The sequence below is a fragment of the Elgaria multicarinata genome, chromosome 4, assembly GCF_023053635.1.
Source record: "Elgaria multicarinata webbii isolate HBS135686 ecotype San Diego chromosome 4, rElgMul1.1.pri, whole genome shotgun sequence".
In the NCBI taxonomy this organism is placed as follows: domain Eukaryota; kingdom Metazoa; phylum Chordata; class Lepidosauria; order Squamata; family Anguidae; genus Elgaria; species Elgaria multicarinata.
The window spans coordinates 85,548,489-85,572,644 of NC_086174.1; the positions used below are offsets into that span (position 1 = coordinate 85,548,489).

At 41.5% G+C, this 24,156-nt stretch overlaps 1 protein-coding gene across 1 annotated transcript in view; it reads right to left on the minus strand.

Annotated features, from left to right (window-relative positions):
* RNF217 (ring finger protein 217) overlaps positions 1–19,472 on the minus strand; it is a 44,282-nt gene extending 24,810 nt beyond the window's left edge. The window contains exons 1-2 of the mRNA XM_063124784.1: positions 18,840–19,472; positions 290–523 (exon numbers count right to left, since the gene is read on the minus strand). Of these exons, the coding sequence (XP_062980854.1) occupies positions 290–523; positions 18,840–19,472 (867 nt within the window). The remainder of the gene's footprint in view (positions 1–289; positions 524–18,839) is intronic.
* Positions 19,473–24,156: the final 4,684 nt, after the last annotated feature.

Below are 24,156 nucleotides of genomic sequence, written 5' to 3' on the forward strand. Positions count from 1 at the left end.
GGACTTGCCAATTTTTGCAAAATACTGCAGATTGCATGGTTGCTTCAACATAAACAAGGAGATACAACAAACAAAGGAACTAGTATATTAACTGGCCAGTTATTCTGGGCAGATAACTTATTAGTTAACTAATACGGGGTATGAAACTATAGATTTGTATTCTAAAAGCACAGCTTACATTAGATTCCAGTAAGAGAAGAAAGCCCATTTTAATGCCCACCACATCCTGGCCTACTTTTGCTGCTCACAGCTGTGCCATCTAATCCATAGCTCTGGTGAGCATGCTCACTTTGTACTTGTTCTCCATTTTGGTAGGGGTTGGAATGTGGCCTCTCTTCCTGAAGGTTGTAAAGTGCTTGCATTGAGGGCATGGCTTGGTGCTTGAGCCAATACGGCCAAGTTCCAGGAAGTACTTATATTTGATGATGTCATCATGTGGCAAGTTGAAGAGGATGGTTGTTTCATCGAGATGTTCGTTACATTCTGTTATTGGACACGGGATCTCTGTTTGCCCCACTTGCACCTGTATATAAACAGAAGAGAGGTGATCAAAACCTGTGTTGACAAGTCATACGCCATACATGCAACTCCACACAAGATTCAATGGGCAAGATCCAATGGGGCTCTGCAACCCAAAATGTAACTATAGTAGGAGACAGATGTTAAGGTATCCTGATCTAAGGCCATTTAGTATTTAGTGGTAAAAAAAACCACCCCCATGAATTGAGCTCAGAAAGAAACAGGTAATCAGTGAAAATGGATCAATCATTTAAGACGATGTTCTGACTCAAAAACATTTGCCTAACAGGACTTAATTAGTTATCCTTCAGCTCAAAATCAGAGAAATTCTATGCAGAAAGTTCAGATTTAAAGCAACAGTTGTATTTATGCCACTTTTCTTTCAGTTCAGAATAATTTCAGTGGGGTTCCTGGTGTTCTCCCATTCAGGCAGTAATCAGGCCCCACATTTGTAATAGAAGCAAACACTCCCAATCAATTCACAGACTAGTCAAATTAAGCGCTACAAAGCAAAGAAACACAAATATCTAGAATATCTTGCTTTCTGGATATAGAATAATCATTTTTTTATACTTAATGGAAGTCAATGGTTTGTTGATGACCAAATTTCAGTACTAAGTGTGAAGTGGAGAGATTAGTGCTCAAAATATTTTTATTAAGTGCAGTTTTAATGCAGGTGTAAGTAACTCAAAAAAGCATGCAGTAAGCTTTAAAAAAAAGCATGCAGTAAGCCATGTAGCATGAGGGAGCCCAATGCATAAACCTTCCCCACAGTGTATTATTATTTTATTAAGCATCTACATGTCATACACTTCACCCTAACAGACTTCCATAGGTAGATGACAGTCCCCACCCCTAAAGAGCTCAAAATAACAGTGCATGGACAAGAGAGGACAGGAGATAGTCTGGCTTTCATTAGCAAAAGTCACTTGGTCCACTGTTTGGGGATCATATAGGTGGGCTTAGGGTAACGTTCTGGAGGGGTGGTTGAGAGGTCCAAACACCCTGCTATTAAATATTTGTACTGAAATGCCTGCAATATTTGTACTGAAAGTCCCACAGTATTTGCATACCATGCCAACATACCACAATACGCTTGAGGTCCATACTGCCATTTAACTTTACATGATAGCATTAGAAAGCAGTTCATCAAATCCCACACCAAAACAGCAGAACCCTAAAAGCAGCCACATAATTCTTGGGGGGGGGGGGGGGAAACAAACAAACAAACAATCCCCAGTTCTGCATTAAATGTTATTTTGCACCATTAGTGTACATGGCGCTTTACAGAATACAAGAAGGCAGGTTCCTGCTCTAAGAGCTCATGATTTGCTGCAGGCAAAAACAACTGAGAAAGGGAAGGGGAGGTAAACAGGGAATCAATGGCTGTGTTCAGACAATACAACAGTCAATGGTGGGTTAACTATCGAAGGGGTACTCCTCACATAACATGATTATAATAAACCGTGGTGTTGATTAAGGCTAGTGTTGCATTGACTATTAGTCAACGGTGTGTTTGACTGACACACACACCTCTCTCCCCTCCTCAGTCCTTCTGCTGGTATCCCATCAGCTATTGCGAGTTTTGCTGACTGGATTAGAGTGGCGGCAGCTGCTTTGGTCGCTATTGCCAGGGGACTCTGTAGTCACCAAAAATAACAAACTATGTGCAACAAAATAGTCAACAGTGCCCGACACGATAACCAATGGTTGTTCAAATAATGAACTCTGCACAGCATTGGTTATTAGTCACAGGCTCAGGCGGACGTGGGAACTAAGGGATCCCTAGGTTACCAAAGGATTCACAGAAAAAGAGGGCATTGAGGAAGAATAGGAAGGAAGGAAGCATAACACAAGTTTTCCGGGAGACACTTCCAAGCATACAGGATAGCAAGGGTGGAGTTATTTGATGGAGCAGGAATTTAAGGAAGGATTCACGGAGTCAGAGCTATGACAGAGGTGAATTATTGCATGTTACTTTGCAAATGTCAATACTCTGTAATCCCCTAATGTGCATAAGAGGTGTATGAACTGAATCAAGGAACTGGAGGAGTATGTAGATATACTAAGGTAATCTGTACTTCAGGCCAGAAAATAAGGTCATGACAACCATCAGTAAGTAAAGTGATGGAAAGAGAAACCATGTCACCACCACCCAGATGTTTCCTCAGCTAGGATCCCCTTGTGCCCAGTCTCTGCGAGGTCAAACAAACAAGAAGTCTTTTGGTTAAAAACATTCCTTCTAGGTGCAGCTGATAAAATACTTTCGTTTGACCTTTAACAACTTTTTCATCATCAATCTTTTATCTTTGTTTCTGTAGAAAGTGTAGATCCTTTAAAATCTAAACTACACACAGATAATCTGAGGGACACATCTGGGAATGTTCAATGAATATAATCATTTATTCTTTGCTTTGACTTGTCAGACCATAGGCAGGTATCAACCCAACTTAGATCACCATTTAACTTGCATGTGTCACTGAATGTATACATAGACACTGATTAGTATTTTAACAGTGCAAGCCTATACATTTCCACACAAACATTTCTACTTGTATGTAAGTGGGTATAGTAATGAACCCAAAATGCTATTTAGTTTTAAATATAAAAATTAGTTTTAGATTTTATACTCCGAAGAATTTTATTCCCAGGAATAACACAGATCTTCAGTTTTGGGGAGGGATTTATTATACTTTATTTGCTTTCTATGGGTTTTTAAATTAAAGATGGTACAGAGCAAAAGGTCTCCCCTGTACATCCCAGGATTTCCAACCTATAACAGCATATCTTCAGAAAGACCCTGCAGTTACCTGCCGATTGAAGATCCAGAGGGAGAAGCAAAAGCCTCTCTGTAGTTCAGGTGTAAATTCTATCTTAAAAGATTTCCATGAAACATTGTTTTTCAACATGGAGTGTATCTCCACCACCACCCACCCCACTGCTCTTTATCATCCACAGCTTCAAAGTCTATCAATGCTGGAGCTTGATGCAAATCTTTCCTTTAGAATAGTGTGGTGGATTAGAAACTGAACGTTTCTCATTTGGCACAACTGACAAGCCACTTTAATTGCTTATATAAAACAAGACTAAAATATCTCTTATTATAATTGAGATTCAGTACTGCATCAAACCATCAGACGTGAACCCCCAATACTGCTCATTAAACGATAAATTAAGATGAAGGAAGTGGCAAACATGAAGTCAATCTTGTGAAACAGGACTACTCTTCCCTCAGCTCCGTCACATCCAAATTTTAATCCTATCTGAAGTAGGCAAAGCGTGAAGTTGCAAACGTATGTAAGCAGCTTTTGCATAAGACAAGTCATTTCAACACAGGAATTAAAGTTATGAAATCTGTATCTAAAATTAAATCCTTATGCAGCATTCACTCCTGTACAGCTGGGAGTTTTCCAAAAGTGAGCAATAAAACACAGACTGCACTGCTCAAGCAATACACTAATATTTCAGTCTTAAATGTCTGTGGTCAGGGAAGTCTTTCTCCAAACCCAATGCTTGCACAGATAGCTCCTTCTTGCTAGCAGCACGAACTGCCTTTTAGCCATATCACTTTGCAGGCATATTCCCACAACATATGTTTCCTTCCCTGGGTAATGGACCGGCCCTGCCATTAAGCAAAGTGAAGCAACTGCCTCAGACAGCTGATTCTCGGTGTCATGAAAGGGCAGCAAATGGTTAGTTTTATTTATTTACTACATTCATATCCAGCCTTTCCCTCAAGGAGCCCAAAGCAGCGTACATGGCCCTCCATCCCTCTATTTTATCATCATAATAATGCTGTAAGATAGGTTAGACAGAAAGTCAGTGACTGGCAAAAGTGAACTCCATAGCCAAGTAGAGCTCCTGAGTCACATTCCAACATTCTAACTACTTCCATTAGTGATGTCCGCAGTCCCAGACTGGCTGATTTAATCAATCAAGAAACACAAGAGTAAAATACAACGGTGCTAGCCCCTCACTGTTCTCAATACCCCGCCCATATCCTTAAGATCTACTAGCGGAAAAGAAACCAACATAACTGGACAAGTGATTGCTGAGGTCCAGGCTGCCCTAGTATTGGAGTCCAAGCAACTGTAAGAAGTAAGGTTTACCCCATGGTAATGAGATTTCCCTTTCAGACTTAAATAACTGTTGCCCTTTTAATACTAGAAGACTGAATGCCAGACTCAGTAATCTTTCCACCTCCCATAGCCTGTGGGATGCTGAACTTTGATTTAGGTACAGATGAGGAGCCAGTGTTTCCCCCTCCTGTGTTAAAGATACAATTTTTCAGTGAAAAGTATAGATATAACTAATTTTACCTGCATATCACAGGACACCATGAGCATTTGGCTTGGTAAGCTAAATGCCTAGAAGCAATTGTTATTCTGCCCAAGCAAATGACTAAGCACAATCCTGAAATAGCCTGCTTCTATTATTCTATTACACCCAAAGCCAGCAATTTGGACTATAGACCCTTGAAAACGGCACTCACAGCGTCATTTAATCCAATGGGAGATATCACTTCATCTCTCTCAAGCAGGGAGAATAAGACAAACCACAAAAAGCACAAAACAGCAGCGATGTAGTGCTTCTAAATTTAGCTGTTGATAAACCAGTTGAATTGTTAGACCTTAAATATAAGTATTTTGTTAGCACTGATTACTTTCATTTTAATAGAACTTAAAAAAAATTAAATTAGCTAATTTTCTATGATGTCATTACCCATCTTTGAATTCAGCAGTCAGAGAGGTCCTTTTTCAGCTAGGCTGACATCATGCATGACTAGATGTCTAGTTTAGAAACTGACAAGATTTAGTCTCAGCATTCCAGCACAAATAAATAATAAAATCCCATATCCTGAGCCCTCTTATTTTGTTAGCCCATATGGAGATGCTGGAAGCTTTACACAGTAAGAGTAGGGAAAGAAGACTATAGTGGAATAGCGCAACAGGGGAGCACAGTAATAACTGACAATTAATACATGTAACAGCTATAAAATAACTCTTTACACAGTGATTATTTGTTAAACTAGCGTAAAACTGTATGGTTGAAATAAGAGTGACTTGTAAGTAGTGGCTGGAAAGACCAGCATAAGATCCTTAATACAAGGGAAAGAATGCTATTAAGAGAACTGGAAAAGAAAGGGGAAGAATTACCTCCTTTATAAGAGAGTCAAATATTTTTTTTCTCAGGACACTGCTTCTCTCTCTTGTTGGGTAAGACCCATCACTATTCTCATTCGTGCCCACACTCCTTCTCACTACACAAGAGCCCCCTACCTCAAAGGAGGAAACCATGACTAACTCCTCTCTGCTAATTAGTTCTGGAAGTAACTCAGCTGCTAATAACATGGAAGCAGATAAGACAGCTAAAAACTTAAACACAATACAGTAAAGACCCACAATAAACTGCAATAAAAGCTGCTATAGTGAATACAGTTTCAGAGAGAAACAGGATCAAAACAAAATTCTCTATGACTTATAAGGCCAAAAAAAAAAAAAGGGATCAGTGACAGGGACTGGCAAATCAGAGAATCCCAGAGAGCCTAGATAATACACAGAGAAGTCACAGATCCACTTAAACAGCAGCTCAGAACCAGGAGTCACTGAACAGGTGGACAGAATCAGGCAGCCCTCCAAATCCTGTGGCTCCAAACTGCGAGCCAATGAAGCTGGTACAAGAGTAAAGTCACATGATCCAAAACCATCAATAGCCCTGGGTTAAAATCCACTTGCCACATTTTGCTCCAGCTTAAATTTACAAACAAAGGCAGCCCCATATAGAGCCCATTACTCTGCATCCCCAGATTTTTATGATGATATATAAACCTGGGATTTATCAGCATATTGATGACACCCAACCCTAAAACTCCCAGATGACCTTTCCCTCCCAGCAGTTTTATGTTAAAGTAAATGGGGTCGAGACAGACCCCTAGAGAAACCCACAAGCCACTACCTTCCAAGAAGCACCAGCAACGCCACAAATCAGTGTCAGTATGCTCAAATCCATCTTACCTAGGATGTCCAGAAAGATGTTATAGTTAATAACACCGAAATCATGGAGAGATCCAGCAGAACCAACAGACACACAAATAATGCCAGTTTGCATGACATGACAGCCCGCTGTGTGTTATTTAAACTACAATGAGCCATGGTGCATGCTGGCTGCCATTCTGAATATACAACCCCCCTCCCAATTGAGGGTGTGTTGTGTCAACTGAACCTGGCCATCAGGGTTATATGAGAGTTAAGCAAATCTTAGCTTGTTGTAGGGATATATGAGGGTTGTTTAACTCTTGCATAAACCCTGATGGCCGTATCTGCACGACATGGCAACTCCATGTCGTGGAGACATGGCAATGACATGGGGCTCACCATGGCTTAAATAACCCATAGTGAGCCCTAGCATGTTGTGTGAATGGGGCCATGTATTCCCCTGTCCAGTTCCCAGCATAGATCACTCATCAGATTGATTAAAGCAGCCTCTATGCCAAAACCTGGCTGGAACCCAGACTAAAAATGAACTAGATAATCCATATAATTCAGGAATCTCTGGAAGTTGGTCACCACCCACATTCTCAAACATTTAAACCAAGAATGGTACATTGGACACAGACCACTAATGAGGGAATCGAAGAAAAGCTGTTTTCAGCAGAGGTCTTACCTCTGTTTTGTTTAGGATATGCAGTACCCTTCCTTCCCCCTCAGAGAAGCATTAACTGTGTGGCCCATTCTATCTTCCACAACTCTTCTCCTTACTAGGATGAAGATGGTTACAAGTGGTTTATGTCCTCACATCCTCAGGCTGAACAAGCTACACCACAGGGCAGAAAAGTAGGATCAACTTCACAGAGTACACCTAAAACACAATCAAATTTGCTTTAAATTTTTCATCCTGCTTTTTCACTGGCAAAGCTCCCCAGACAAGCAAGAGGCAATAGGTGAGAGAGAACATTCAAGGGTGATTGTATCCAGAGACTGGCTACAACTTCAATAGGACTGCCAGCTGTCAACTCTAAGAATCATTAGGAATCCATCAGCCTTTCAGGGTGGATTGTTCTATAGGTTCTCTAAGGCAGCAGAAGTTAGGAGTTCTAGTGCTGATGCGTCCACAACAGAAGCAAGCATATTCATATTCACACACACACAGGGATCACCATGATTCAAACATCAACCACCAAATTTAGAGTACAGCCCATCATATGTGAAATAAACCCATGACTGTCACGGAGCTCTTGAAACCCAGAACCTGTCCAGACAAGGTGTTCTTGGTTAGCATAGGATAACATATTGAATAGTGGAGAAGGACTGCTAAATATTTATGATCAAAGCAACAAGAAGCAAAAAGAATAGTCTCAAGCCAATGGGCAAAATCAGGTGGTTAGTATAACAATGTTTTAACATCTGGCTACTGCTACATTTTGCAGGGAGAAGTTGTACACAGATAGCAGTTTGAAAACCATCTAGTCTCACACAGCTTAGATGAAGTCTGGGGGATGCTTTCCAAATTGGCTCCAGAATGCAGTGAAGACACACACCTTGGAAGCCATAAACCCTAAACAAAATACACCTCCTTTCAACCTATGGCCCCCACCCACCCCAGTTTCCCCCAATAATAATACACATATTTTATTTTATTTTAAGTTTTGCCTTACCATGTACGATTCTCAGTGCCTTGAGCATCATACTGATAGTAGCATAGGAAGCATGAATGTATGAATACGAATCTTATTTACACAGAAGATCTAAATCATAGGAAACATTCCTCCAACATTAGATGTGTTGTTTCAGTATTCAGAAAGAGATGTTTTGCAATCCAGCATCTGGAGGAATTGCCTGTCCAGCAATCCTCAGGTCCAGAATCCATATCAGTAGGGATTGAAAACAAGTGATATTTTAACCTTTCAGCCACTCTGGACAAAACTTCTGAATGTCAGCTCAAGTTATCAAAAATGGTGGCCTGTGTTTATAAAGAGTGCACTTCTCTATACATTTGTATAACCCTGTAAAGGACATTTGCTCTAAGATGGCAACCTAATTATTCAGGAACATCGGATCTATTTTATATATGCCTGTTTCCTCCCATCCCCACCCTGCCATTGGACATGTTTCTTCTGGTCCATTCCTAGAGAGAAGAATTGTAATCTCAAAATGAAATCAATGTCTTTCACACAATTTTCTTTCTAATATCTGGGAAGAAAAATACAGCATTACATCTACAGGCCTGGAAAAAAGAAATGGAAAAAAATGGGGGATGTCCCCATGAAATACTTTTGGAATGAGTTAAATGTTTTCTAGATAAGGTTTTACTCAAAATATGTAGTGCAAAGTGTGTTTTTTGTAAGACAATCCACTGTATTAAAGATTGATAATACACAATTGAAGTATTTTATGTTTTAATATTATGTTGTAAGTCTATATCCAAATATGCTTCTAGTCCTTAATATTGTAGCTCTATGAGACTTTCTATGTAAATACTACTTTATTTACTATAAAATTTGTGGCTTCTATTTTCAACTTTTGTTTTCCCCCTATTAATTTGCCAGATTGCAAAAACTGATATATATGCACTATGTAGAATAGGGTGAAATGGTTTACAACTCTATTTGCAATGTTGCTGGTACAAAACAAAATCCATGTGCACTTACCTAGAAGCAAGCACCACTAAACAGAGCTGGTCTGAGAAAACAATCATAGGATTTGCTTATGTGAGCTGACGTGGGAGGTTTTTTACCCTAAATGGCAGCCTGAAAACTTTTAAATAAACAAACAAACAAAATGCTCTATAAATTTCATAAATGCCAGATAGTAGTTTTATAAGTTATAAATTATATGTTTAATGTCGTTAAAGCAGTAAAAATAAATTTAGCTTTGATATGAAAGTAAATACTGAATCTATTTGGATTCCCCCCCTCCCCCTTCAAAATATCAGTTCTCCCCACCTCTTGGAACAAACTCCAGTTTTTTCCTCACATGGCTTCAAAATTTCTGGCATGGAAATAAGAAGGCAGATAAATCACACCAGCACGAAGATGTGAATAGAATATGAGAAATGGGTAGAGTCTAAAGGCGTTTCACAGCTCAATAATCAAGCACTGCTAAATAACATCAGTTCACCACTTTGAGAATGACTTTCTTGTGGCCATTCCTTGTAACTTGTAACAGAAGCCTTGTATCCAATTCCTTGTGCAAGAAGGTGATATTGAGACCTGATGCTATCATCTTCACCTGGTTATTACTGTATCATTGTATGGGCAGAACTTGATTTCCCATTTTTGGCTGCACAATTATGATAATTTGATAGGAAGCTAAGAAACTCTCCCTTATTTTCCTGTGTTGTCTTTTAGGCATATGCTACAATTTGATTGTTTAAACATGATACAGCAGGGATGACACAAACACAAATGTAGTTTAAGAAAAGAATAAGATTTTAGTAAGTTAAGATTTTTTATAAGCACCACTGGCAATATTTGTTGTATGCTTTAAATGTTAATAAGAGTATTTAGAGATGTTTTTCACACCCACCCATACACACCTCTATCTGACTGGTCAAGGCTTGCTATAAAACTGTAAAAAAAATAAAATTGAAATGACTTTAATCCTGGATGTTTCTTTCATAAACACATGAAAAGTGGGGGAGGGAAGACTTTACATTATGAACAATGTAGTCCACAAGGTTTTTTGGGGGATGGTGGTGGGAAGAAGGCAGAAGGAAGCCAAGTGCATCCATTTTCTGACCCAACAACCTTGAACAACTGCATGACCTACACTAAAAGTCCACTATCAAAATGAAACCATGCATGGAGTACTCCAGGATGGCATTTAAAATGGTATCCTGTGATTACAGTATTTAAAAAGACACTGAAGGGAAGCATTTAATGCAAGTCTCGTCAGGGTGTCTATACATAGTCTGGTAGCTCTGCATTATCATTTTACATTACAGTAGTTATCTTCTCAACCATAAACACACACAATTTTATGAAGCCACAATCTGCTATCTCAGTACTGCTACCAGGTTTATCTGTTCCTTAGAAACCTAAAGCCATGATTTGAAGGAAAAAGTGTACATTTTTAATTAAAGTTAGGCTTAGTCCAGGTGCATACCAGGCAAAACTAACTGGCAAAGCAAAACAAAAACAAAAAAGTATTTCAAATTGAAAGGCTTCTTAGGGCCAATTCTATGCATGTTGATACAGAACCATGTACATTGATGGTGCTATATAAATAAATAATAATAAAATAATAATAAGAAAAGAAATATCTTACAACTCCCAGCATTCCCCAGGCAACAGGGTCCATGTGCCCAGTGGCAGTAGTGTTCAGGGAAGCGGAGACATGCATGGTGATAAAGTTTTTGGTGTTCCTGCTTCCGCAAGGAACACGTTTTGGACAGTATTTGTGTGGAAATGGTAATGTTTAAACCAGCCCTTAGCAGCTAGAAAAGATAGCTGGGGGACAGTGTGGGGAAGATCCCTTTTTAAGATTTGTGGGTTCTGACACCTGAAAAACTATGCCTGTCCTACAAGAATATGAAAAGAGTGTTGCAATACACACTTTTATGTAATCCATTGTAAATTAGATGGTTTAACTTATGTTTGAACCAGTATGATGTAGCAATCTTACCCAACATCATGCCCTCCAGATGTGTTGGACAACAACCCCCATCAACGTCAATGTAGTTGTCCAACTACAAAATAGTTGTCCAATACATCTGGAGGACACCAGACTGGGGAAGGCTGAGTTAAGCATGCCAGACTAGCCCTGAGTTCAAATCCCACTGAAACTAACTGGATGTCCTTGACCCAGTCATTCTGCTGACCTACTTTACAGGGTTGTTGTGAGGATAATATGGGAGAAAAGAGAGAACCATGTACACCATACTGAGCTCCTCTGAAAAAGACTGGAGTAATGAATGTAAAGTTAATAGGCAGCCCTAACGTACTGTAGTGTAATAGGCTCTTACATGTCCTCTGTTCAGCCTTTGGGTTGACACAACAAACTTTTGAAACGAAGCAGTTGGAGAGAAGAAATAGAAAAACAGAGCACTTTGTCATACAGCAGCATTGAATTTAAGAAACACGCAAGGTAGTCAACGCAAGAGTCAATTCAGTCAAATTACTTATAGGGCTTGCTGTGCTCTTTTCAATCTAGGACTCAAATTTTGACAGAAGTTAGGAAGCTAAAGCCAGCAAGATGGTACATTAACAAAGCTTCTTATCTGTGGCTGGAAACTGTAAAAGCCTCAAGCCAATTAGTTGCTGGAGATGTTCTCTCCCACCTACGGAGTCCAGTACACATACAGTTAGGGAAAAATAATGTCTGGCTAGAAAGACTGCTGAAGCAGTGACTCAACTTGTTATTTGCTCAGAATTATGCTTAATTTTGCTTGCTGGAGAATTGTGCTTCCATCCCAGCCCATGTCTGTTTTCTCTTGTGTTTTCACTCTGTTTTTGCCTGTCTCTCTTACACAAAGGATCTGGAAAATAATATCTACTGGTAGTTTTTTTTTTCTGCCAACATATAAACTGAAATATATTAAATAAATCAGGGACAAGCACTTATTTCATAAAAATATTTAGTTTGTCTATGCAAGCCTAAAAATGCTTTTAAGATTGTATTGTGCTATTCTTTATATCTATATTTTTCTATACTTTTAGACTTTAAGCTCCTTACAAACGTCTGGCCATACTTTTAAAGTGTGTTATAATACTTTAAATTATATACTATAATTATATAAATTATATTATATACTCAGTGTTATATAATAATAATAATAATGTGCAAGACATACAAATATTCAGATTCACTGTTATTATGCTAGCACAGTAGAGTGCTGTGATAAAGGATATTGAAGAATGTGCACAGTGAGAATAACCTGAGCATTTAAGAGTTATATACTATGGGGTTTGAAAATCTAGAAAGAGGATATATAAATCCTTTTAGCATGCCTAGCAATTCACTGTGTACATAGAAGTCCTAGCCTTCATGAGCGTGCTCATAGCCTTGCTTGTTGTTATGAGGATAAAAATGGAGAGGAGGATTATGATCTCTGCTTTGGGTTCCTCGGAGGAAAAAAGGCAGGATATAAATGCAATAAATAAATACTGGTTTTTTGTCCTCACAGTTCTTATATCAAGTTGCTACCAGCAGATCATCTTCTCTCACCCAGTACAGAATTTCTGAAATATTACCAATGATTAAAATTACAGCTACTCAGTAAGTCCATATTGAAGCCATTCATATAAAATAAAGCCCTGTGAGGTTCAGTCTTGTTTTTTAATTTACAAGGGGAAAGGTGTTTTACCTTTTAAAAAGAAGCAACTTTTAATTTACTTTATTAATACGAATACAAAGATGACAAATCAGTTAAAATGGGTTAAAGCAGTTTATTGCGAGATTCATTTCCATTTAATTCTGAAACCTCTCTCTCTTCCTCCATCACTTAAAACATTATCCTGCAATTTCAAGATACTGTAAAAGTTAATCAAGATTTGGATTTTAACACATTCTGTGGGACTGAGAGAAGGACCCTAAATGAAGGGAATAACATGATCAATCAAAGAATGCTCCCTTTCCAATACACTCTCATCCTTGTTCAAACTTATATCTTGGTGATGAAGTACCCTATGCCACAGTAACAAGGGAAATATTTCCAGTTTTCATGGCCCAAAGATTTGCCACTCCTTTCTAGGCACTATAAAAACTGTCTCTTTGACACTGTTGGACTTCACAACCAGTCATTTCCTACCACCTGCTTCAAGCCAGCACATGACCAACTCATGCTTTCAAGGATGATGCTTACAGAATGATATCATGTCGAACATTTCCACTGATTCCTGGCCAAGTGCTTCTGCTGATTGAGCACATGGCTGTATAGTGAAGGAGCCACCACATTTCTGTGCTTCAGAGATGACTCAAAGCAGAGACAGCAGCTTCATTCCTACAAACTCATCCTAACTTTAACCTCACACACATCATATCTATAGAATATCACTAAGCAGGTCAGGAACTGTGGAAAGCGGCCTAACACAATTTATGGACACATGCTAATCTTTCCCACAAAAATACTCCTTTTAGTTGTGCAGAATATTTTCACCTAGTAAGATAAATATTTGCTCAGGTCTTTGCAAGACTGGAACTCATGAACTCAACTATGCAAAAGAGTCTGTGTAGATGTGGGTCATTTTGTCCTGTAAACAATGTTGGCAGCACCAGTCCTTAGAATAGAAATTCTACAGTAGGCCAAACATGTAGAACAGAGAGGTTGCTGTTGCACTCGTGTCCTGCTTGTGAGTTTCTGGTTGACAGCTGGTTGGTCAGTGTGTGAACAGAGCTGGACTAGATGGGCCTTTGGTCTGATCCAGCATGACACTTCTTATGAGTAGGCAACCTGTGGTCCTCAGTCCTCTGTAAGCAATCGGTTAGAGCACTGGAAAGGGCAATCTGTCCCTTTCCCAGCAGCCTGCTGGGCAGGGAGAGAGAAGGGGGGCCCTAGCCACTTTTGGCTCTAGACATGCCCACTGTTTGCACACAGCATCCAGATTATCCCTGAGCATTCTTCAACAGAAATAAATTTTCCACCCTTGATGTAGAACAGGAGTGGGCAACTTGTAGCCCTCCAGATGTTTTGGCTTACAACTCCCATCATCTATCACCTTTAATTATGCTGGCTAGGGCTGATGGAGGTTGTGCGCCAAAACATCTGGAGGGCTACATGTTGCCCATCCCAGAAAGAACGTCTGTGATCATATTCCACTCAGTTTTGCATTTTTGCTATTATGTGTGATCCTGATTCTGCTTTCTTAGAGTAAATAAAAGTTCCATGTGCAAGAATTAGGGCACTTGGAGCCTTTATATGGGGGTGGGGGAGATACTTAGCTGTATTCAGTATCTTTGTCTGCACACAGTTCCATACACTGGTGTGAGTTTATTTATTTATTTATTTATTTATTTAAGGATTTTTATGCCGCCATTCAGACAAAAAAGGCTCTCATGGCGGCTTACAAAAGTATTTCTTGACAGTCCCTGCCCACAGGCTTACAATCTAAAAGACATGACACAAAAGGAAAGGGGATTGGCAGGGAGGAGGAGGAGGGGGAAAAGGAAAGCAAATTCAGGCACTACAATCTTAGTTGCAAAGTTCAGCAGTTACAGGTGACAGCAGGAGGGAGGGGGCTCTCAGCTGGAGCTGGACCCAGGCACGGTGGAGAGGTGCCTGGCTGCTGCTTCCTCCCTCACTGGTGGCCTCTCCAGAGACAGTTGGTAGCAGGAGGGAGGGGGCTCTCAGCTGGAGCTGGACCCAGGCACGGTGGAGAGGTGCCTGGCTGCTGCTTCCTCCCTCACTGGTGGCCTCTGCAGAGAGTTCTGTGAGTTCCTACTACAGCCTTTGAAAAAGCTTCCAAAGCAGTCAAAATTAGCAATCTAGAAGGGGCTCCCACTCTGCTGAGGCTCACATCGTATCCAAGCAGTAATATCTTCTCCCTCCTACCCCAGTTACAGAGTGGGGGGGGGGGCGTCTGTCCATAATTAAACAATACGTAAAGACTGAAAGATGCTTTGGTTTTCTAGAAGAACTAGACTGAGATATTACCCAGTATTAACCACTATTTTGGTTAATTGGAACTACTATGGTTCAAATAAAGTCACACCCACTCAAGAGCAAAGGAATTAACTTCCAGACGCATTTTTTAAATCCTGAAGAGCCCTGCACTAGTAGAAAGGCATTTACTAGACCCTGCACTCATTATTATTTTTAATTTAAACAGAATTGACCAACATATCATTGCCTACCCTTCTCACATCATGTGCAGGCAGAGATATGAAATCCTGGCCCTGTAGGGAAGGGAAGAGACACAGGTTTTTTCTTTCTTTCTTTCTTTCCTTCCTGTTTGCTTGTTCTAGGACTTTGGAAAATTCCCCACTTTTTCTTTAAAAGAAGTTGTTTGGGGAAACACTAAGCAGCTCACAAAACAGGATCTGGCTTTTGGTAGATAGAAGAGAGTCATGGAGCCAAAGCCTTTCCACTACCACCTTTCTCCTTTGTTTCGAAATTGCTGTTCATGTCTATTGAATAGACCATTTATTATACTGTGCCCTCTCTTGAACAAATAAAGTATGTGCTTCTGTGGATTACTGCAAACACTGTTCTCTGTTTCCCAGAACACTGGAAGTCACAAGTGATGTACAATGCAATACTGACCCTTTTACAGGTTTTTTTTTTTTAAAAAAAAAAGATTATTGAGAGAGTAGATAGGATGGGCTTTAAACACTCCAAAGCACCATATAAACACTCAGCACTTTTCATGCTTAAGACACAGAACACAAATTAAATGCTGGTAAGACAATTAAACATGCAGCTAGCTTACAAAGGCATGTTATAGTTCTCTCAAATTCTTTTGCTACTGAGAACTAGAAACACCACTAGGAAGTCTTTTAAACACACACAAAAACACATTTGGATTATTATTATTATTATTATTATTATTTTTAAAAAAACTTTCTAGAATAGATAATGTAATCTTGCCTTCAGATCAACAACTTGGAAAAGTGGCACAAGAATTTCAAAGTTGTGCAGTGACCTTGGTCTCTATGACAGTTGGGAGGGGTAAATGCCCTACCAAGACAGACAGGGAAATTTTATACAGCAAAATGAGGAAGTGCACATATCAGTGGACACTATCAGTAAGTCCACATTCCAACAGACTTGAAAGACCTGAATTTGCTATCAAGCTGTAAAATTTAAAGAACAAACTCTAGGTTAAAAAGAAAAGAAAAGAAAGAAACAACAGGAAGCAGAAATAATTTAGCCCTCGAACTTAGCATGGGAATTTCCAACTAAAACAAGTAACGAAAGACACAAGACTGGAAAGTATTCAATTTCATCCAATTTTATAACCCAAGAGTAAGATTTTTCAATCCAAGAACACCCCATGCCAAAGAACCTTCTATGTGCAATCCATACTATAAGTATGCATTTATAAAGAGAGGTGAATAGCCTTAATGCTCAATGTGTAGATATATGAACCAATGTGGTTCACTGGGTGGTAGCTTGATTTGAATGTGAAAGGTTCAGGTTCAAGACCTAGATGTACCAAGAGCTCACTGTATCATTTCAGACGAGTCACTCTTATTTATTCTGTTTTAAATACAAACAAGAGTTTACTTTCCTCTGCCCCCCACTCCCTCCTAATCTTTTTTTTCCTTTTAGATTGTAAGCCTGAAAGCTGGGATGGTTTTATTCCCAATCTTTGTAAGCTTCTCTGGGAACCTTCTCAGCTAAAAAGCAGGATAAAAATGATCTAAATAAATGAAGATAAAAAAGTCACTTTGTCCATTAAACATTCTGTATGAATAACAGAAAAAAGGATCTGCAGCATATCTACAACAGCTTTTCTTTCTGTATATGCTCCACAGCATACTAGGAATAGCTTGTGCTGTTTGTGCACTAGAAAGTCAATAGGTCATTCAAGATAGAGTGACTTTCCCACCATGTTCCTCAAGATCTCTGGATAGGTATTGTTGGGAACACTGCCCTCTTCAAGGTTCACACACACAAAATAAGCAAAAGTGATGATCTACTCATGATTCAGCCTATTTCTGACCCTGTTCAGATGAGAAGCTAAGCCATGGTGGCTAAGTATTCGGAGCTAAACATTATGGTTTAGCACATCATGTGAACCATTCCTAACCATGGTGGCTACATAATCATGGTTTAAACATGCTCATTAACCATTTGCTGCAAAAGGATTAGTAGCCTAACCATGGCTTAGTGTGTTGTCTGAACAGGCCCGCTGAGTAGGTTCAACAGACTGTAGAAGGTGTAGTAAGAACCAGAACCTTGCAGAACCATCTGTCAGGTATGCTTTAGGGTGGATTCCTGCATTGAGCAGGGGGTTGGACTCGATGGCCTTGTAGGCCCCTTCCAACTCTGCTATTCTATGATTCTATGAAAAGTCAACTAGCACAAGACTGATACAAACGTCTGGGCTCCGACAACACGTCCAACTTCCCCAATCCCCAGTTTGGCTTAACATCCAAACCCCTGAAAGGTTGTGGAGAACATGAAAGCCTACTCATTTGTTTAGTGGAACTTTTAGTTGACCCTAATAAGGTAACTTATTGTAACTGTTGGATTTTTGTTCCGAACAGATCAATTTCATGACTTTATAAACTTTTGTATATTATCACTACATTTATTGTTGCACAAAACGAAATGCAAGAAGGAACATAACTTGAGAGATAAACAATAACACAGAGGAACTTTTGTGAAGACATACAGTAAAAAAATCAGGGCAAACATAACATAAAAAGCCAGAAAATGAAGAATTGCATGTACGTAAGGAGGGAAATGCATTAGTTTGGATATTTGGGGGTGGAGCAAGAAACAAAGCTTGGGCACACACCACTCACTGGCTCATCCTGTCAGTAGAGTAAAAGAAGACAGAAGGCAATTTGCTTTCTTAATAACAGATGTGTTATCTGCTCCTTGTGCTGCTGTCAATGGTCCATATGACTTCATGCAGAGATAAGGAATCCACTGATATAAAACACTCTCCCACAATAGAGACATTAGGGTTTGAGGCAAAACATTACATTCTGTATCATCTGTGGGAAGGGAGTGAATGAATTGGTCTTTTCCTCTGAGGTTTTGGTGAAGTGGAGATGAAACAAGAGGAGCTTGGGGAAAAGGGAGGGAACAGGGCTGAAGGAGAGGGTAGGGGAAAAATAGAAAGGATACAGGGCTGGTGTAGTAAGTACGAAACAGGGAGGTGATCATGGGAAATAAGGCTGTGGTGTTTTCCTGGTAAGCCTTGGGATAGGGAGTGTAAACAGAAGAGGGCTGAAAAGTTTACTTAGGGAGAACATAAACATAGGTCTCATTTCATATTCAAACAGCCAAACATTTACATGTATAAGAAAGAAAAATAGGGCAAAAGTGGAATATATACAGTGGGGAAACGACAAGACAGGGAACAATGATTTAGTTTCTAAGTGAAACTTGGGTGAGGTGGAGAAGAAAGTATGCTGACTTACTCAGGGAAAGAAACTCTGCACATGTTCAGCACCCTAACGTCGAACAGTTGGTTTCACTGGTTCCTGGCCTGAGCGGAAGTGGGTACACAAACACACTCTGACAGACCTATGCAGGGCAACTACCATGGAGCCACAGGAGACCAGTGGTCAGAGCCAAATTGCAGCATTGACCTCGTCGCCTTGGGAGGGGCGTGGCCACAGGCCTCTGGACACAGGTTTGGGGGCGACGATGGGGCGAAGCAGAGAAGGCAGGGGGTGGGGTGGGAGAGGCAGAGACGCGTAGCTTACTTGGGAGCTGAGGTAGAGCTTCAGGCACTCCTCGCAGACGGGCTTCTTACAGCAGGGCAGGGGCTTGAGAGGTTTCTCCTCCAGACACACGCGGCAAGTCAACACCAGCAAGGGCCCGAAATCCCCGGAGATCAGCCCGGAAAAAGGCTCGGGCAGAAGGTACAGGTCGACCTCGATGCCGCCGCCGCCTTTTCCTCCCCCTCCTCTTCCTTCTCCTCCTCCTCGCAGAGAGGTCGGCGGGGAGGCAGCGGCGGGACGCGGCTCTTCTCCTGGGCGCGGAGAGGCAGGCGAGGCGCCGGGCCGTCGGTCGCTCTCCACGCAGTAGACGGTGCAATAGACCGGCCTCAAAGGAAGCCGGCGGCTGTGGCTGTTCCCCGCTTCCGAGCCTGGACCCTCCTCCGAGGGAGCCCGGACGTTGCTGCTGCCCGCTTCCCGGCCTTGCGGTTCATCAAGCGGCGGCTGCGGAGCTTCGGCGTCGTCCTCTTGCCGTGGCCTGGATGCCCTTCCGCTCCCGATGGGCGGCGGCTCAGCTCCCGTGGCCGGAGGCGGCGGCGGCGGTGGCGGCGGCTCGGGGCTGGCGGCGGCCGGGGCTGGCTCCGGCGGGGCGCTCGCCGTGCTGAGCTGCTCCCCCATCCCCGCCGCCACTGCAGCCACCCTCGCCGTGGCCGCTGCCCATCCAGCCGCCTCCCCAAATGAGCGTCGCCCGAGCGCGACCCACACGACGCGCCCAGGCGCAGCCGACCTCTCCCAGGCGACCCTCTCTCCGGGGGGAGCCGTGCTCGTGGCGGCGCCCGTGCCCAGCCTCAGCAGCCCTTCGCACGTAGGGCCCGACGCCCCGACAGGGACCGCCTCATCTTGCCCGACTGGCCGAGTTCAAAGAGGACTAGCCCCTCCCCGCGCCGCGCGCACACCGCCCGCGCGGCGCTACCTACCTCCTTAGCACCTTGCGGGACCGCCTCCGGCGCGTACACCCTGCTCTCTACGTAACCTTCGCTCGCCTTTTGGGGGTGGGGGAGGGTACTTACTTTTATATTTTTAACTTTATATTTGTATTAAATTTTAAGAGAATTAAATCTGTTATAGCTTAGATTTCCTTTCTTTTTGTTTATTTGGATTTTTATAAAAAACCTTAAAATTACAGTATAGGGGTTTGTTTTTACTTAACGTGCAATGTCTGGAGGACAGCGGGATTCTGCATCCAACTTGCATAGGATGGAAGCCTTACTGCCTCTTGTTTTTCCCCACTTCCACTCACGCCCAAAGTCACGCCCACTACTCATAAAAACTCACGCCCACTACTCATAAGTACTGTTAGCTTTTATACAGCCATGAGACTGAGGCCATAGCTAGACCTAAGGTTTATCCTTGGATCGTCCAGGGGTCAAACCTGTTCATCTAGGTGACACACAGGGGATCCAGTGCTCAGGCAGGGGCAAACCCTGGATGATCCCAGGATAAACCTTAGGTCTAGCTGTGGCCTGAATTCCGAGTCATGTTCTTTATAAGGAACACTGTCCCCGGAATTCCAGAGATGATTTTGATGAATCCGTGAGGTGAGAGTTTATGCCACCTCACTTCTTCCCTTTACCTTCCATTTTTCTGGCTTTCTCTGCAAGAGAGAGAGAATTTTTTTCACAGGTTGTGTTTGGTGTATAACATGATCAAGAACAGAAAACTTAAAGGAGTTCATCGTAAGACATCATACATTCAGACTGTTGATTTTTATAGATTTGGGCATCCCACCCTTCAAATATAAAACATTTCCATGGTGGCTTACAAGATAATGGCAATTTGTAAGTTGTTGGGAAAAGAACTTGAACCCTGACTCAATACAAAAGGGACCTATACTGCTTGTTGTCAAACAGCACCAATAAGTACAAGTGGTGTTTGCTGGTAACATCAGTTGCTTCTGTTCTGGCTGGCAGTGGCAGTAGCATTACCAGATCTCAAATAGGTATTTCCTGAACTGGAAATGCCAGGGATTGAACCTAGGACTTTGTGCATATAAAGCATGTTTTCTAGCACTGGGTTATATCCCCTTCCCAATTTATTTAAAATTGCATTGGGCAACAAATTGTCATCTGTGTACTTCTGAGTTCACTTTATTGTTTCAGTAGCTGGTGAAGGCTACAGTGAGTATTCCTATTAATTGTGAAGTTTGGGGGGAATGTACTGATCGTTATGTAGACAAATCTACACAACTCAGGAAGAAGGGGAATATACCGTTATGCTCAGGAGAACTCCAAGGTTTGAAGAAACAGAAAAAAACTTGAGAAAATAAATTCTTAGGAAAATAAATTCTCCAAAAATAGATCATATAGAGGAAAATGGAGAAAGAGTAGAGATTGAATCTGGAGGTGTGGGGCTGTTAAATTAAGCTGCCTGTTCAGAGTACAAGCCAGATTCAAATTATAGAGAGGCTGATGGAAGAGGAGGGAGTAAGGACACAGAAAATGAGCGTAATGGGACAGGACAGGACAGAGGACATATAGGGAATAAGGGGTTTGTGTGGGTACAAAATACATTTAAACTTTAAGGGAGACAATTCTAGCAGAACACCCACATAGCTGAATATGTTCACAGTGCTCAGAACGTTGCCTGTCTGTTGACTGCCCCATGGCTAGACTGCTGTAATGTGCTCTATGTGGGGCTGCCCTTGCGCCTGGTTCAAAAGTTGAAGCTAGTGCAGAATGCAGCACTAGGGTTCTCAGTGGGGCATCTAGCTTTGTTCACATTACACCTGGGCTAAAAGAATTGCACTGTCTGGCTATTAGCTCCTGAGCCATGTTCACACTTACGTTGTTGACATATAAAGCCCTAAACAACTCAGGGCCAGGATAACTAGCAGACCACCTGCCTTGGCAACCTTTATGATCTTCAGAGGAGGCCTTTCTGAACATTTTGTGGCCAACGTAACGTTGCCATGTAACATCACAGAAGTGGGCCTTCTCAGTAGTTACACCCACCCTCTGGAACACCTCCCCCTGTGTGGTTCAGGAATGTGGCATGTTTAAATGCCTCTTGAAAATGCACTTGTTGAAGCAGGCTGTGCCTGGATTGTTTTTAATTATCATGAATCATGCTGCTACTCCAATTTATTGTTTTTGTATTGCTTTTATTGTTACTGCAGCTAAAATTGTTTTAAACATGTATTTTAAACTGATTTTTAACTGGTCCTAGAGAACTACACAAGAAAAAAAATGGGGCCCTATTATCCTAAACATAAGTAACGTAGGAACTGTATCTTCCACTTACATGCTTTCTAATCCCATGACTTTTCATTAGTGAGATGGTACTTTGGCAAAGTTTATTTAGGTCTCTCTCTGTGTGAGAAGCCCTTGTGCCATATCCCCTATAAAAAGAATAGGAATTGTCAGTCCCTGAAGTTCAATGCCTCTCTGAAAAAGCTGTAATGCAGAAGAGGGTGCAGAGTTGGTGTCTGTTGCTCTAGAGGGTAGGACTAGAATCAGTGAGTGGAGACAATTGGAAGTAAATTTCAGCTAAACATTGGGAGAAACGTCCTAAGAGTAAGAGCTGTTTAGCAGAGGATCAGAATGCCATAGCTGGTGGTGGGTTCGCCATTGCTGGAGGTATTTAAGCAGAGTTTGGACCATCTGTCAAGGATGTTGTAATTGCATTCTGCATTGTAGATCCTGAATCGAGCAAGAATTTGGATGAGATCATGGGTGGGCAACTCCATATTTTGTCCTACAATGCCCATCATCCTAAATGATTGGCTTGGAATGATGGGAGTTGTAGGCCAAAACATCTGGAGAACCACAAGTTGCCTATCCAGGATTAGATGATCTCTAAGATCCCTTCCAACTCTATGATTATAGAAATCTAATGAAGGAGAAAGGAGGGTAAGATGGTGACTATATAGGTTGCCAGCTTTTTAATTGGCCTTGTTTCTGGACCTTTAACAGCAGCTTCACATGCAGGAATTTAGGCAACTTGGCATTAGGATGAAGCTGGGAGAAATGTTTACTAATTTAATTTCTACATGGCAGGCTACTGTTGGGCCAATATAAAAAGTTGGCACTTCTTCTGTAGACAATCACTCTTGAGGAATATCCGTTATGTATCATCTGTTGATGAAGAAACCACTATTTCTTTTTTGAGTAGAAAATTAATTGCCAATGAGTTTGGCAAATGGACAGAATCCCAAAGGTACAGACTTGGCAGCAACACAGTGCATGTGTGTGTACTTGTGACATTCAAATAAACAATACAGACAAATGTGAACTGCACTTCAGCATTGAGAGGAAAGTAAGCTGGGTGGTGAAAGTCCCTACACAGGCAGGCAGCAGTATAACATGTTGCCCAAGAAGCCAAGGAGTAGCAGAACTAGTCCTCAAGAACAAGGGAGTAGGGGCAGATAAACCCTGGATAGCTACATGGCTTACTGGCTAGCCTGAACCATCCAAACCTAGAAGGCAAGCTTCATTCCCAGATCCTTGTGGGGAAACTGGTTTGTCGAGATCTGGTCTACTTTAAGAGTAACTTTGGGTGTTGTTGGTTTTGTTGCTGTCCTGGATACACCTATCAATTGCACCTTTGATGCTCAGAAACCTTTGGAACTCGGAATCTTCTGAGATTCCTGTGCCCAGCCAGGCTGAAGCTGGCAGGGCAGGAGGAGTGACTGTCCTCTATCTTTGGTGATTTTCACTAGGAAGGCTTTTAGCTCATCTAGCAAGGGTGATTTGGAGGGTGAGAGGAGGAAAGAGGTTGGAGGAGGTTCAGAACATCCTAAGCTCTCTGGTCCACTCTCCGCCCACCGGAACACCCCCATTCTTCACCCTCCAAGGTTTCTGTTTTGACATTGGTGGTGCAGTTCTTTCCACACCAGCTGTGAGGGGGCAGGGGGACTGGATCTCTGACTCCCCCTTCTGAGTCTGTGCACTGCTTCTGACCACAGAACGTTTAACTGAGCAATCTTATGGTCCCTGGGATGCTGTCCCAGGGACCATAGGATTTCTCTCTTCAACTGCTTAAAACCCATGGCATTTAACATAAACATGTAATGGGTACTTGATTTTTCATATCACTAAAATGCAGTCAAAGCTGTAAAAAGCAATGTAAATAATTAAAATCAGACAGGTTACTCAATAAGGCTAGTATTTGCCTAATTGTTTAGGCCATTTGCAAAAAAAAGCGGATTATTAGATAAACATTTTCCCCTCCTAGATTTAAGCTGCTTAGCCTTATGCAGCCTGCCAAAAGGGCCACCAGATGCTGTTTCAGGAGTAAAAATATTTTTCAGAGTGTTTCATTTTATATTAGATAGATAATAGAAATGTCAGATATAAATAGGCCA